Here is a 16075-nt window from a genome sequence, read left to right as displayed (position 1 = left end):
GGAGGAACTTGTACACATAAATGTCTCCCTTCACTCAGAAGTTCTATGGGATTTTCAGAATGAGCTTCTCAATGGAAAGCTGGAGATTATACTGGCCTAGGTGTAATTTAATTACACTAGGACACTGAGATGTGGGAGTTGGAGGACACTGAGATGATCTGGGAAGAGAAGAGTTGAGATGGCCTTCTAAGGATGGACCAAATTAAAAGCACAGAGATCTCTAAGACAGGAGTATATGTGGAAATAATGACAGATGAGGCTGGAAGAGAGGTTTGGAGTCAGAACCTAGAGTCCCTGAAATTCTAGAATGAGTCATGGTGACCCTTCTGAAGGACAGTGATAGCAAAATAAAGCCATGGACCAATAGCTGTCTGCAGTTGTATTTTGATTGGCCTACACAGGTTTATACATTTTTTTAAATTAATTAATCTGCAGATTGCAAACATCAGAAGATTTACATAATAATCAAGAGTTCTGGCTTTTTGAAACTCATATTATCTGATCACTTTGGGCTTAGATTCCTACCTGGCAACAATGATTGATACAGAATAACATTTGCCCCCTTAGATGGGCCATATTCTCTTTAGTTTCCCATGCCCTCCCCTATTCCCCTCCACCTTTCTTCCTAATCCTGGCCAACCTCACTCATTATGTTGGCTGTCTGGCTCCCTATAGGGAACCCTTAAAGGCATTTGACCTGGAGAAAGCAGCAGGATCAAATCAATATGCAAGAAGGCCTAGTCTAACAGTAGGGCAGGTGATCTGTAGTAATACCTTGTGTTATTTAACTATGAAATTTGGTGATTACAAAAGGCCTTTGAAATTGTAAAACTGAGAGAAATTTGGTGTTCTGATGCAGTCATTAATAGAAAATTAACAGGGAAACCCAGGTTTTTCTCACTTCTTGTCCAGCTCCTTGTCTTCTTTGCCTTCTTAAGGAAATATGGTATGAAACTCACTTTGAAATAGGGCAACCCTTGCTTGAATCTTTGAGTCCATGACTTCTAAGATGTGTCCTTTGGGGCAATTATTTAACCTCTGAGGTCTCAGTTTTCATCTCTGTACAACAGAGATAGTAATGTCTTCACATGGTTGTGATCACAATTAAATGAGGAAATATGTGAAGTACTGCAGACTGCACCATAGATTCTCCAAAAATGTTAGGTTCTCCCCCTTTCCCATAGTTTCATATGAGAGCAGAGATGGTGTTGTCCACTTACCTTGTATGGTCTATGGTACAACACAAAGAGTACATGCTACAAAAACAATCATTGAGTAAATGAATGATCCAAGAACACGTACACCCCACCCCACCCCCAGCAAAGAATAAAAATTTTTCTCCCACTCCCCACCCAAGCTCCTAAAATGTGACATCTGTTATTTTAATGTCCTTTGTAAATAACTCTGTTAGTTTGCTTTATGAGGTCTACTTTCGAAAGAGACACAAGGAGAGAACTTAGCTGCTTACCATCTCTCTCAAAGTTTCTCACCTGTTGAAGAATCCTCTTCCCTAGGAATTGTTCTGTTTCCTTGAAACCTCTTTAAACTAAGAGAGACCAGATAGCCTTCATACAACAATAAGGAAATGTGAGTCTGTGTACCAATGGACAATTTCTAAGGACAGAGAGAAAGTGCTGATGGAGGGAATTTCAACTGTTCAGTGATTCCAGTAATGTCTGTGAACACCCTGTGTGGCCTGGACCCAGGACTTGACCCATAAAGATGACAGAGCTCAGAACAAAAGAGAGTAAGCCTGATATTACCTTTAAATTCAGCAGGGGATCAGACCAGCCTCAAGCAGTGTTCCTGGGTTGCTGGGAATAGTTTCAGTGCTCAGAAACACTCCTCCAAGGGATTTTCTTGCCCTCCAATACCTGAAAATATTTTGAGAGAACTTTCATTATTTTGAAATTCAGGTTTTTGTCAGTGCCTTTTAGGTCCAATCCTGGTCTTTGTCTCATACAAGTTGCCGGAGTTAAGTGATTTGGGCTTTACATATGGAAAGTTCATTTTGTTGTGTAATTAATGGGAAGCAGACTTTGGGAAGCTGATGATCCAGGCCCTTATTTATATGAGAGCATATGTCTGTGTTTTGTTTATGACTCACTCTCTTACTCCACTCATTGTAACTTGGGTTTGTTTACACTAACTTTTCCTAGAATCCAAGCCACATGGTATATGAGCCAATAATTTATGGTTTCTAAAAGGGAAAGATGATGAATGAGCTTTTTCCTGTTAAATTGTCAAATCTTAAATTGAGAAGGAGTATTTGCTGCGTTGAGTCTGTCCAAGCTTATATTTGAAGAAAAAAAAAAGGTAAAGCAATAGCAACAACAACAACAACAAAAACCCCAACCTACTGGTATAGTGCTCACAACTTGAATGTATATATAATTTGCCAAGAGAGCATGTGACCACTCCCCCACAATAAACTATTATAATTCTGATCTAAATGTTCAGCAATGAAAAGACCATTCATCCCCCCCCCCCACCCCTCCTCTGTCTCTGGCTCTGTCTCTCTCGTTTCTGGTGTTACATAATTTATATATAATATGTACATGCCTTCCTTTCCCAGGGGACCCATTGTTTTAATCAATCGGTGGATTTAAATGTTCAAGCTGGTTTTCTTAATGGTGCTAAATAAGTTCCAAACTTGTTTTTGTCATCGAAGCTTCACTTCTCCTATGGGGCGGTTTGGATTTCAGTCTATATTTCACAGTACTTCAGTGCTTTTGGTCATAGCTTGGATACTCCAAACAGTTAGTGGTGCTCTGAGGAGAGTAGGGAATAGCTAAAATATGTGAAGATCTAGTTTAATTTACAGTGATTTGGATCCCCTTCAATAAATCTTTTTCTATTTTACACACAGATTTTACAAAATAGATGGTAAGTGTTGGCTTAGGTTGAGTCATATGGATTCATTCCATTTCAAGTAAGTCAGCTGCGCTTGTGCTGGTCCCCAGTAGGAGGAAGTTGGAACTGAGTGCCTAGCACAGCGCCTGGCACAAAGTGGGCTCAATCCATATTTGTTCTAAGAATAAATAAGAATGGCTAAGATATGGTCCTTGTGCCTTAAGAAAACACAATTTAAGAGAAGAGATAAATGCAGATTAATCCCATAATCTTAAAACAGGACAGACTATGTGAAGTGCTATCAGAGAGATATAAGCAATGTACAGGGGACCAGAAAGATTAACGTTGAAATGAGAGTACTTAATGGCTTTTAGGAAGAGGACTTTATTTGACTGAATTCCAGCTGAAATTGGAAAGCACTGGAACCACACCTAGCATTGTTTGTTTTGTTTTTGTCTTTTTTTTTTTTTCCCCCCCACTAGGGTAGGAGAATTGCCTCTGGATAAAAGAAAAATGTAAGACTTTTCCCACTCCAACATCAGATGCAATATCCTTTCTGGCAGAAATAATAGAGTTGGGCATACACCTGTAGGCTATGCAAAGTTATTGTTTCTGTGGTACATCCATTGTCTGCTAACCGGACACAAAAATATATGAAAGTCTAAAGCAATGGGTATAAATTGCTTGCTAGTGTTATGAAGAATTCAGAGATATTTTGTTGTATAAATTGACATTTTTTTTGGAAAAACTTCAATAAAGAGAAAAATAGTAGCAGGCGCTTGAGTCACATGAATCATGCCCAGAAGGGATTAAAGGGAAGGTTGACATGAGGGTATTCAGATTCTCTGGAAACCTCACAAACCTGGGTCCTCTCTGAGAAAACAAAAATAAGATTCCAGACTTTCACAATGGACTAAAACCAATAAAATTAAATTTTGTAGATTTAAATAGAAGGCTTGCATTTAAGCTCAAAAACCAATTCCACATAGCAATGGCCAAGTTTGGTGGCCAAACTTATGAAAGTGTTTAAGAGAGTTAATTGAGCTTCCATTTAATATGAACAAACCGTGTGATATTGTTGCAAAAAAAAAAAAAATGCAGGTTGTTTTGTTGGTTGTTTGTTTTAATGTAGCTCACATTAATAGAACATTAATAGAAGTGTAGTGCCTTATGCATTCATCACTTCATACTTGGAAAATCAGTTCAATTCTGGGCACCAAAATTTAAGGTGGGATTTGTCAGATGATTAAATCTTCAGAGGAAGGTAATCAAAATGGAATATAGCCTAGAAGTTATCTCATATGAGACACAGATGAAGGAATTGAGGATATCTTACCTAGAACAGAGAAGACTTGGAGGTGTATAACTATTTTTACAGAATCATATTTATTCTGACATAAGGGTCCTACCAAGAATTTAAGAGATTTGTCTGAAGGCAGAGAACTGAGGGGTGAAAAGTCACGATGAGAACTTCATTCTCCTAATGTCCTGGTCAATATGTTTTCTAACAAAACAAATTGTAAATAGACTGTAAACAAAAGTCTGAGTTTTAAGTAAAGAAATGCAATTATTAAGTCCAGTTAGAAAACAAAACATGAATACCAACCATTTGATGTCATTCTTGAAGTTCTAGCACGGTCAATAAGGATTTATTTCATCTGAGCCTAAATATTAAAAATGTGAAAATTTTCATAAGAGCATGTTTGTTAAATTATTCTTTGTTCTTCTAATTTTTTTTTTCCAAATTTAAAAGAAAAGAAATCTCTCACAATCAAGTATGAACATACATCTACAATAGTTGGAGTATTATATAAGGGATGGTATTTATGGTTAAGGATACTGCTATGCCACATTTGAGAGGAAAGAAAGAAGAAATATAAAGAGCCCTTTGAGAGGGTGCAACCACCCCCGCCGTGTGACCACCTGGCATGCTGTGAGACTCAACAGATGTAGCGTCAAACTTTTTGGCATTAACTGCATTTCTATCCAGCCTCTCACGTTGTCTAGTCAGTCTGCTAGGGCTTGAGCTACATGCAACATACAAAAGCCAGAGTTGATTGAAACAGAGCGGGGTTAAATGTCCCTAGTATTCCTCAGTTTATGAGTGCCACCACTCACAATTCACTCCTCGCCAAGCCACTCTGACTCTAATAAGTATCACCCCCAGAAAAACTCCCAGAGTTAAAATTCTTCTGTGGATTCATCCTGGGCAATTCCTACTAATAATAGGCACAGTGCACCTTAGAGGCTGATACAGTTGCCCCTGTTTCTAGTTCTCTGATCTCTGAACTCTCTCCCTTCACCCAGCTTTCTCAGGCCAAAGCCCTGGTTCCCTTCCTTAGAGGTTCTCTGTACAACCTGGCAGTGTTCTTATTCATCTTAGTCTCTGCAAATCTTAGTCTCTGGAGACAAGTTACCACTGCCTATATCTGTCCAAAGCCACTGCTGGTTTATCCAAAACCCAGGCTCATGAAATGACTGGCATTATTACCCTGTGGTCAGAAAACTCAAGGATTCTGAAAACCTAGGGACCAGGACCACACAACTGCCTTACCAAATAAAGGAGGTCAGCATCAAATCCCATTCCAGAGTCCCATGAATGGGACACTCTTGACTGCCTTGGAATTACATGCAATTCAATTAAAGGTGCTCTAGGGAATAGGAAGATTAATGATATTAGGCTTTGGTTTCTAGGATTTACAATCTGAAATGATCTAGCAGGAAATATTAATCACGCATCTGCTATGAGAAAGGAGCTGTGCTCTTCGTTATGAGGGGTACAAAGAAGAGCACATGCTGTCTTCAAGAAGCTTTAATGGCTTCTTAGGCCATGCACTCACAGAAAGTTAAATTCCTCTAGGATTAAATACTGCATGAATGAAGTCTTCAAGAGTCTAGAAAAACAAAGGAAAACTTTAAAGCAGTTCAAATTTTTGATCATGAAGTGATATTGGTAACATAATTTTGAACAGTTACCCCATGTAAATACATATTTAGAATATGTGTACTCATCTTTTAAAATGTAAACCTGAAAAGGTGAGATAAATCTGAAATAAATAATATTCTTAAAATAAACTTAAATTTCATTTAACTGTATTATTAATGAAACAAATTTTATACTAATATTAATATTTTTAATAATGTTCAGAGAGGACCAAGTGATTGAGTTTGAATACTTCTTTTTGAAAATCTTGGGGTTTTTTTAACACTTGTGATTAAGCAATTTGAAGGTCTCATTTCAAATTCAGTTTGTTTCAATACTTGTTAGTAGATGTTATAGGTTAAAAGGATATTTCACATAAACGTAGATCCAAAAGGAGAAAGTGTATCATTTTGCTTAAAACATAATACTATTTTTTTCAATCCCATCCATCAATTAAGCAAAGGTTTTTTTTGTTGAAATTCAACTAACCAACTTCCTTTATTAACATTCAGATGGTGTTGCATTTCAAAAGACATTCCATTTTTTTAATGAGTTCAAATCTCTGAAACCCTTCATTTGGAAGTTAACTCTGTTTACAAGATTTTTTAATTTGCATATTTAAGGATGTTATAGGTTATAATATCATTTACAGCAACAAAATTGTCAAAAATGGAAACATTTCCAATCAATTTAAAAAATGCTGTCACCATAGTATGAGTTTGCTTCTAAAAGCAGTTACTTTCTTGCTCATTTTGCCCTAAAGGGACATTAAGCGTTTTTTTTGGTTTTTTAACAACTGCCAGGTAACATTACAGACAGCCCACTGACAGCACTGAGAAGGTGAAAGCATTTAGAACACTTCTCTCAAAGTAGAAGAAAATTGCCAAATTTGTCTTTGAAAATAACAACTCTTTTATACAGTTTGCTGCAAGGTAACCAATAAAACTCTCTGTGGTATATAACATATTTCATGGATATTCCTGACGTCATTACAAAGTATTTTTATTTTTTGTTAAAGTTTTTTTTATTGTTTAAAGATCTTAATTTTCTAAACCGTGTTCAGGACCTGACAACACCTGAAGGGAATAAACTGATGGGATGCCATCAGCCCCTTGAATGCATGTGGTCTCTTCTTTTCCCAGGAACCTCATGCCCAACTGTGACAGGTGACACATCGTGCAGCCCAAATAAGGGCATCACCCACCATCGCTCCATATAGTAAGCATTAGAATGCTTAATTTAGTTCTTATTTTTCAGATAAGATATAAATAATATAAATTAAAATAATGTATATAATTATATATTATATAAAAATTTATATATAATAAAGTTAAATACATCAAATTTATATATTTTTACATCTATATGTACATATATTTACATAAAAATATATCTATTATAAAATATATTTTTATATATTTTATATACTTATATAAAAATATTATTATATAAAATAATTTATACAATAATATGTTTTTCTTGCAACCCACTTTCCTCCTTGGGAACATGCACCCCACTTGAGAGGCTGCCAATTTAGAACAGTATCAGATCTGAAGAGGCAGAGGGGAGCACCCACACATAAACACGCAGGTGCACACCCACTGCTTCACCTCTCCATCAGTCGAACCGCTCCTCACCTCCTACCTTCACTTTTCCCACGGAGAAATGTGAAATAGGAGCAAAACAAAGACCAGGGTCTCCTAAGCCACTGCAGCTGAGATGGAATGTTCTTTCACAATAAACCCCTAAGAGGAAGCTGTCATTTAATAGTCAAGCAGTTACTGTGCATTAAACAAGCTAGTCACATTTTCAAAGAAACCCCAAACTGTATTAAGGTGACTTTAAGAACAGAATGGAAGTACCATTCTATCGTGACAAATGCCCCACATCTGCTAACACTTAATTCTAAATTATGGCTTTCAAATTGGAAAGCAGTGGTATATAGCATGTGTGCTGATGACTGGCAGTGACTCTGATGTGCCCTGCCCACCAGAAGCCTCACCAGCCAAGGCAACTTGCCATCTTTTTCAAATGAGCTTTTAAGACCAGGACACAAAGGTTAATTTAAATTCTAAGGAAGAAGGAAAAAGATTGCTTGCCAAGGCAAGTTGCTTCATATATCCCATTAGAAAATAAAAAGCAGCATTTGGAAAACGAGATCATTATTGAGTTAAGTACAAAAGTATCAAAAAATGCACATTTTCGTGGGAGAACATTAAACAATTGAATTCCCTTGAACTTGTATTTGCTGCCCATGTACTACATACCAGATCTCGTACTGTTGTGTGAATAACTGGGAGTACAGAGGGAAGACATGGCCTTTGCCTTTGAAGAATCTTCTAAGTATCAGCATACAAAGCAATTCACACTGCAGCTCTGTGCCTTGACTGAGGCTGATGGTTCCCAGCCCTGTCCTCCTGGAGGGCAACTCCACTCCGGGCAGTTCAGCGGTCCCCAATATTTCTCTACCTTCCCAATTCAAACAGCAAGAAAAATTCGAATTAGTCTAGAGATAAATTTGCCTCCCTCTCTGACCCATCCAAAACTTTATAAAACTAGAATGTGTCTTGCACATGGGCAAAGTCTCCAAACCATTAGCACCTATTTCTTAGGAAACTTCTATACAGCTAAGCCTCATTTGCCCTTATCTTGCTCACAGTGCTTACATGACATCTATATAAAGTCAGTGTGCAAAAGCAGTGATAAGTCCAGTGTTTGATTATCATAAAAGAAGTAGCAAAATCAACAAATGCTGATGAGCCAATCATCTGATAATGGGAGCAAAGAGAAAATCTAGATCTGGACCAAAACCAACTCAATCATTTGCATGGCAATTTTAAGTACAGAAAAAGTCTACAAATGATTTGCATTGCAGAGTTACGAAGAAATGAATTCATATTTTGCCTTGGCCACTCATAATTATTCTTTAAGGCTAACAAAGAACAGGCAAGATATAGGACAATTATAGGAAGGAGAGCAAATATGGAATCAATCTTGGTGCAAGAGCCCAGAAATTACTGTCTAATAATGAAACAATTTGAAGAGAGAAAAATCTGTTAACATTTAGAGGAACAGTGAAATCATAAGCAGTAAGGAGAAAGATTTGTGAATATCAAACCCTGCCAAGTCCAAAGCCCTCCTCTCCACCACACTAGGATTTCAAAATTATTAGATGAAATAAATGTCGTAGAAAGCCACCTCACTTTTGGTAAGGCAATAGATAATGAGTATAGGTAAGAATTATAGCAATCTTTAAATACAGAAGCATCTAGTCTAACTGTTCAGTGTAATAGATGAAGAAAGAGAGACCCAGAGGGGCTAAGAGGTTCATTCTAGTTCAGCTTGGTCTCCAGCTGTCCCTGCCCAGAGCCCTTCCTACTGACCTGCACTCTGGTGCTGTTCACACACGAAGTAATGAGCCTACACTGAAAATTTGGATAATACACACAGGACAAAATAAAATTCAGATGTTCAGTAGATGTGAAACCCCTCAAAAATTGTAATGTGAAAAAGAAAGAGGGATATTGAGTCTTAACACCTGAGGCCATCAACGGAGATTGGACCATGACATATGTTTATGCAGTTGGTCACAACATAAAACCCAGAGTGCTCATTCATTCTTCCCTCCCATTCAGCCAGGAGGGTAGCTACCAGCAGGAGTTTTCTAGGGAGATTATGCATGCCCTTTCCTGAGGACATTTCTTATTCTTCTAAAATTATTTAGGTGAAATAGAGGCCAAGAATATGAAAACCAGAGCACCCCCCCCACCCCCCGCCAGTCCTAAGATCCTGAGAAAGATGTTTTACTGACACTAATCATTTATATTTTTTTAACCATGTATTATGGAACTAGCAAGTATATACCAAAGTAGCAGAATAGCATAATAAACCTCTGTGTACTCATCACTCAGCTTCAACATAATCAACTCACTTCAATCTTGTTTTAGGAATACTTCCACTCCCCTCCTCCCTCCCTTATTATTTTGAAGCCAGTCCCAGATGATATCATATGATTTCATCTATTAATAATTTAGTATGTATTTCTAAAAGACAGGTACTTTGAAAAATGATCACAGTGCAATTATCACACCTAAGAAAGTTAGCAATAATTATATAATATCAAGAAACACCCAGACATTATTCAAATTTCCGTGAATTTATAAAATATCTCTTTTGACAGTTTGTTTAAATTGGTATCCAAATATGATCATTTTATCTCTTCTCTCTTTTAATTTACAGTTCCACCCTCCCCCCAAACCTCTCAACTTATTTGTTGAAGGCACCAGGTTGTTTGCCCTGAGCTTCCCACAGTCTGCGCTTTACTGAATGGATCTCGGTGTGTCCTCTGTATTCCGTGGTACTTAGGTCTAGAGCTGAGCTGCCCAATATGGTAGCCACTAACCACATGTAGCTATTTAACTTTAAATTAAACTAAATTTAGAGTCAATTCCTCAATCACTTGCCATATGTCAGGTGCCCAGTAGCCACATGTGGCTAGTGGCTGCTGTATGGGACAGCATAGATATAGATCAGTTCCACCACTGCAGAATTTCTATAGGACAACGCTACACTAGAGGCTTAATAAAGTCCCGTAAGGTAGCTCTGGAGGGAAGAAATGTTGAAATCTCATCCACCCAGTCTTTGACTCACAGTTAATCTGCACTGGGGTCACTTTAAACCTTCATGTCTGGATATTGAAAATGAAATAAAAATTCAAGGGATCTGTGTGTTTCTAAATTTACATAAATGGTACGCTTACAAATACTTTTGTTATTTGCTTTTTTTATTCAAGTTTTTTTTTTTTAGATTTAACCATGTTGATATATTTATATGTATTTTATTCCTTTTAACAGACGTGTATACAATATTCCATTGTTTGAATGTATCGCAGTGCTTCATTATCTTTTTAATTAATATTTATATTGTTTTAAGTCTTCTGTAACATACACTGAGCTTCAGGGAATGACCTTGGCCTCCTGTTACATATGAACAAAAGAGGTGACCTGGCCTTGGGATCTCTGGGGCATTGGGCACACCCATCTTCAACTCTAGTAGTTATTGCCCAATCACTCTCCAAAATGATTCTGTCAATTTGCTCTCCTGCCAACACTCTGCAAGTGTTCCTACTTCCTTACAGAATTATACATATTAGGTAGTTTCAGACTTTTAATTTTTACCAATATGGGTTCACATATATGCAGTAAAAGTACAAATTCAAGCAGGGAAAGGAAAGGAAATGGAATTGATGATGGAGCACTGACTTAGCTGACTCTATAATGTTTTCTTGCTTAAAAAAAAAATAAAGCATATATGGCAAAAAGTTAATGTTTATTAAATGTGAATGGTGGGTACAAGAGAGTTGGTTATGATATTTTTAGTATTGTTTGGTAGGTTTACAGTACTCAGAATAAATTTTTATTTCATAATCATTTTTCAATGCAAGGGCCTAATAAAAAATTATGCAGCATATAACAAATTATTGAATATGGAATTATCTACTAGGTTCCTTTTTGTTTGTTTGACATTTCATGCTAAAAAAAAAAAGTACTGAGAAGAAATATCCATTGGTTGTATTTGCCCCAAATGATCTCCAGCTCAGCTCACGGAGTTTTCCAGTCAAGCTTTACTCAGTCAAACATTGCCAACTAATTGCCCAAAATGATTTACTTTGTACCTGCATGCTGTATTATGTGTCACATAGCATATTCTTCTCTTTGGATGATATAAACTAAAAAGAAGGTAAACTGCAAGTGGAACTTTTATTTGGAATAATGCCAAAAGTTTTGTGGGGTATTTCTGACTAGTTTTCATTTCCTCATGAACTCTGTGGACAAGGTAAATGGCTTAGCTCTGACATGGAGACCTGCTCTTAGTGTCACTATATTTGCAATGGTCGATTTAAAATCCAAACTAAAACTCCTTTAGAGAAGAATATGATTATAAGGCAGCAACAATCAGTGTGATTCATCAGTGGAGAAACAGTTTTTAAATCCCTTCCATGTACAAGGCACCATGCTATGCCCTGTGAGGGACATAAAGACCAGCAAAAGTCTCTGCATCTGAAAACTTAAAATCAAACAAGCTTTTCCTTTTACAACACTAAGTACAAAAATTTTATTTTTGTAGCCAGAAGCTCACTCTGGCTTTGTTCTATTTTGATCTTTATAACTTATTTTAAAGATTGCTCAGTAGTTATTCATTGCACAGTAAGTCTCACAATGACCTCTGGCCAAAAGCAGTACCATTTTGGCCTGTCCTGTGAAACTCAGAGCTTCCCACTCCATGAAACTTGTGGCATAAATAACTTCAAATAAACCCTTCTGGGAGATCTGTGTCGGGCACAACATGAGAGAGAAATGGGGAAAAGCAGGGAAAGAACCAAGCAGGAGTGCCCAAGAGTAAGTGACAGCAGTGTCTTTGTTTTCAGCATTTTTTCCTCATCTCCCTTAAGATATTTATTCTGCTTGTCCACTAGTAGTTGAAAAAGTATGGGATGACACAACAAACCACGATGCTAAAATAAAACACATTTGTTTTTAGGCCTGCAACGTTTCGTAGGGTTGACGACAACTACATGGGCTTCTTTGGGGATGAGCATTTAGTGTAAATCACAGCAGCAAAGCACTAAAGACACATTTATTAAGCTTATAAGTAGCCAGAGGGAGGAGCCAGTGTGAAGATGGCTTATCAGGATGTGCGTGAGTGCCTGTGTATATGTGTGTATACACATGTATGTACACGTTTGCCTCTAGTGAACAATACAAGGAGAAAGAATGATCTAAAGGAGGAAAGGTCTGCTACGTCTTGAAGCCATTCACACTTTATGGTGTCTGAACTTCAAAATGAAGCAGTTCTGAAGGCTATTTAGTAGCGGCAGTACAGGACTTCCTGCGACTAGAAGTTTGGCTCATAAAATAGAGAAGCATCTGGCCACCAGGACATGAAAAGAGCTCCTTGCAAACAACAGCCCGGTAGCACGGGTGTAAATGATTCAGAAACACCTGGCTGGTATTTCCCTTGGGGTTTCCAGAAGATGAACTAGTTAAGAAAGACTTGGTCAATTGGACATCATCAGGCAAGCTGACAAGTCCAGACCATTGGGGGAAAAAATTAGAGAGATGGGATCATCCCAAATAGAGTGTTCCTGAAAAGTATCCTCCCTCTGTCATTGGAGGAGGGTTAGAAATATAATAGGTTCGGTTAGATATTCTAGTTCAGGTCAAGGCACCTCTTTTTTGAGGCTGACGGTGCAAATGAATGATCCAGATTCCTTGATCCAGAGGGCTGCTTGTCATTTTTTCCATTCAGCATCTTTTACAGAAAGATGAAGTATAGCCTAATGCTAAATTGAATTAGATCAAACGTCAAAGGGCTGAATAAAAAATAAAAGTTATGATAGGAGAAAGTAATGGGAGAATTTATATTGTGATTCTGACATTGATTTCCATGGTAGATCTTCCTACATGGTGTGAGCCTCAGTTTCCAAACTTAAAAATGGGAACAAGTGTATTTCATGGGATTGTTGTAGAGACTGAAATAATGAAATGCTTTGTACACATAATATTCAACCCATGTTTATTTTTATTATTTTTAATTTTAATAAAGGAAAAAGAAGAAATAGTGGGTACCGAGTCATAGTCATAGCATTAATTTTCCATAATCTTCATAGCCAAATATAATGCCAGCTGTCACTAAAAAGACTAGGTTTTAAGGCAGTCTGCATCCTGTAATCAATTTCTTCTCTCTTCCCTTCCCGCAGCCAGCTCCTCCCTGAAGAAGCGATTCAAGCGGCGGGAGATCGAAGCCATCCAGTGCGAGGTGCGGAAGATGTGCAACTACACCAAGATTCTGTCCACCAAGAAGAACCTGGACCACGTGAACAAGATCCTGAAGGCCAAGCGGCTGCAGAGACAATCAAAGACAGGCAACAACTTCGTCAAGAAGAGGAGAGGGCGTCCCCGGAAGCAGCCCACGCAGTTCGATGAGGACTCCAGAGACCAAATGCCGGTGCTGGAAAAATGCATCGACCTTCCCAGCAAAAGGGGTCAGAAGCCGAGCCTGAGCCCGCTCGTCTTGGAGCCGGCCGCCAGCCAAGACACCATCATGGCCACCATCGAGGCGGTCATCCACATGGCCCGGGAGGCGCCTCCCCTGCCCCCGCCGCCGCCCCCGCCCCTCCCGCCGCCGCCGCCGCCGCCGCCGCCACCCCCGCCGCCCCCTCTGCCCAAGACCCCCAGAGGAGGCGGGAAGAGGAAACACAAACCCCAGCCTGTGGCCCAGCCCCCGCAGCAGCCGCCCCCGCAGCAGCCCCTTCCCCAGGAAGAGGAGGTGAAGGCCAAAAGGCAGAGGAAGTCGCGAGGGAGTGAGAGCGATGTCCTTCCCTAGGGTGGGCCTGGGCGTCAGAACCTGGGGCTGGGGAGACTGACGCGTTGGAAGTGCAGTGAGCCGGGGCTGGGTCCGAATGCCCTTCTCTCCCGAAGCTGGGCAGGCAGACTCGGGCCAGATGACGGGGTTGAGCCTTCAGGAGCTCTTGGGAAAGCAAAGCAGGGGAACGTCTTCAAAAGAAGTGTGTCTGTGCTTTACAGCAGTTCCCGGCCAAGGGGCACTTCAGTATGGCTAGATCCTTGACAGGCAGCACGAGACCCATCAAGGAGGAGAAGGATGGTGGTGCTCTCCGACAGCCGCCAGACCTCCCGCATCCAAGGTGCGCCCTTGATTCCGTTGCATTTGCTGACCAGGAAAATTGAAAGGGGAACGCCCTCAATTAGGAAACATTCCAAGGGGAGAAAAGCCGCAAATTTCTCAGCTGGCTTTGTTGTAAGCCACTTCCATTTAATTGGTTTTTATTTCTTTTGGTTTTCAAGCTCGGCTAGGCTTTGGGGCACCAACATCATCTTCAGGTGACCTGAATCTTTACGTTAACAACACAGTTTCTCAGAGGGACTCATGTCATCAGAGGGTGGAATTGTAGTGATAGGCAACCTTAGACATGCATTCATATTCTTCTGTGTGTCTCCTCTATTACACATACACTGATTTTTAGAATCATCTGTTCCTACTTTTTCTTTGCCCATTGTACTTCCATATACCTTTTCATTAACTTACTTGCTGCCTTCTTTAACTTGGTACACACCTAAATAATGTAAACCTTACCTTTGTTGTAATGTTCACCCTTGGCATGCTGTCCCAAGGAATTTGGCTTTGAATTTCAGTCATTGTGAAACAAATACTTAGTATCGATAGAGCCTTTTAAAAATAAGTGATTTAGAGCAGCCGAAGATACGTTGACCCAGGTGTCAACCAGGTTATTTTTATACTTAAAACATATCAGCAAAGAATAGGCAGAATAAAATGGTTTTAATGCCCCATAGAAAATGGAATAGCTGACAAATCACCAAAAATTGAAACCCCAGACCCACCAGAAAGGCAAGTGTCTAGCAATGCCTTGGTATGTGGATTTTTTTTTTTATACAAATAACTGTCAAAGGTCATTGAAAAAAGGGAACAGAAAGACAATAGAAGTACATTGTCTCTTTTCATAAAAGCAAATGGGAGTAAGTGTTCTTATCTGGGGAAAAAAAAAAAAAAAGAAAGAAAATGCTCAAAGGGTGTCACCACTCCAATAGTATCACGCCACCTTGGACAAAGTATCCAAGTTGTGGTTGCCTTAATAAACTGAAACATTTTGTACATAATGTAATTATAAATCTATCAGTCTGCATGGATGCAAACTGTGTGTGACAAATCGTCTTTTAAATGGTCAGTTTCGACTGTACATTTCTCATCCAAGTTGTACTCTAGCCATTGGTTTAGCGTGGACAGATATTCCATCTCTATTATCCACTTCCACAGCCCAAGTTAAACATGTTAAGAAACTCAGAATGAATATGAAGTCATTCCATTGCCATAGATGTTTTCTAAAAGTCAGATGTGGAAATTTCAAAGTATTTTCAATTTCCTCCCTCACTCCTCCCCTTACCTTTCCTAAGACATCAAGTACCTGGTATGATAGATTATAAAAAGAGAGACACTGAGAGACAGAATTAAATTTTCTAATGGGAATTAGAATATCTGGTTTACCTCCAAATTAAGTTTCTTTACAGGAAGTTGCAAATGGCAGGAAATCATATTATTACTTCAGAACACAACATTATTTCCTTAGAGAAAGAAGGATTTTTGTTGGGAACATAGGAGAATAAGGGATGGGTTATCTATGGGAGTAAACTTTAAAATCCCAAGTTAATATGCTTGCAAACATCAGTGCTCTGTCATGGCACCACCAGTTGGTTGAAATTACCC

General features: G+C 38.8%; 1 protein-coding gene across 2 annotated transcripts in view; it reads left to right on the top strand.

The window, feature by feature from the left end:
- The window catches only part of SETBP1 (SET binding protein 1), a 370614-nt gene extending 355101 nt beyond the window's left edge, over window positions 1-15513 (top strand). Inside the window, exon 6 of one of the 2 annotated variants that reach the window (XM_061169675.1) lies at window positions 13536-15513. In XM_061169675.1, the coding sequence (XP_061025658.1) occupies window positions 13536-14161 (626 nt within the window). In that variant the 3' untranslated portion in view covers window positions 14162-15513. The remainder of the gene's footprint in view (window positions 1-13535) is intronic. The other variant, XM_061169676.1, reaches the window with a different exon arrangement.
- Window positions 15514-16075: the final 562 nt, after the last annotated feature.

This window comes from Eubalaena glacialis, chromosome 15 (genome assembly GCF_028564815.1).
Source record: "Eubalaena glacialis isolate mEubGla1 chromosome 15, mEubGla1.1.hap2.+ XY, whole genome shotgun sequence".
NCBI classification, from domain to species: Eukaryota; Metazoa; Chordata; class Mammalia; order Artiodactyla; family Balaenidae; genus Eubalaena; species Eubalaena glacialis.
Note: the sequence above shows the minus strand (reverse complement) of the source record. Positions and strands in the feature narration are given on the sequence as shown.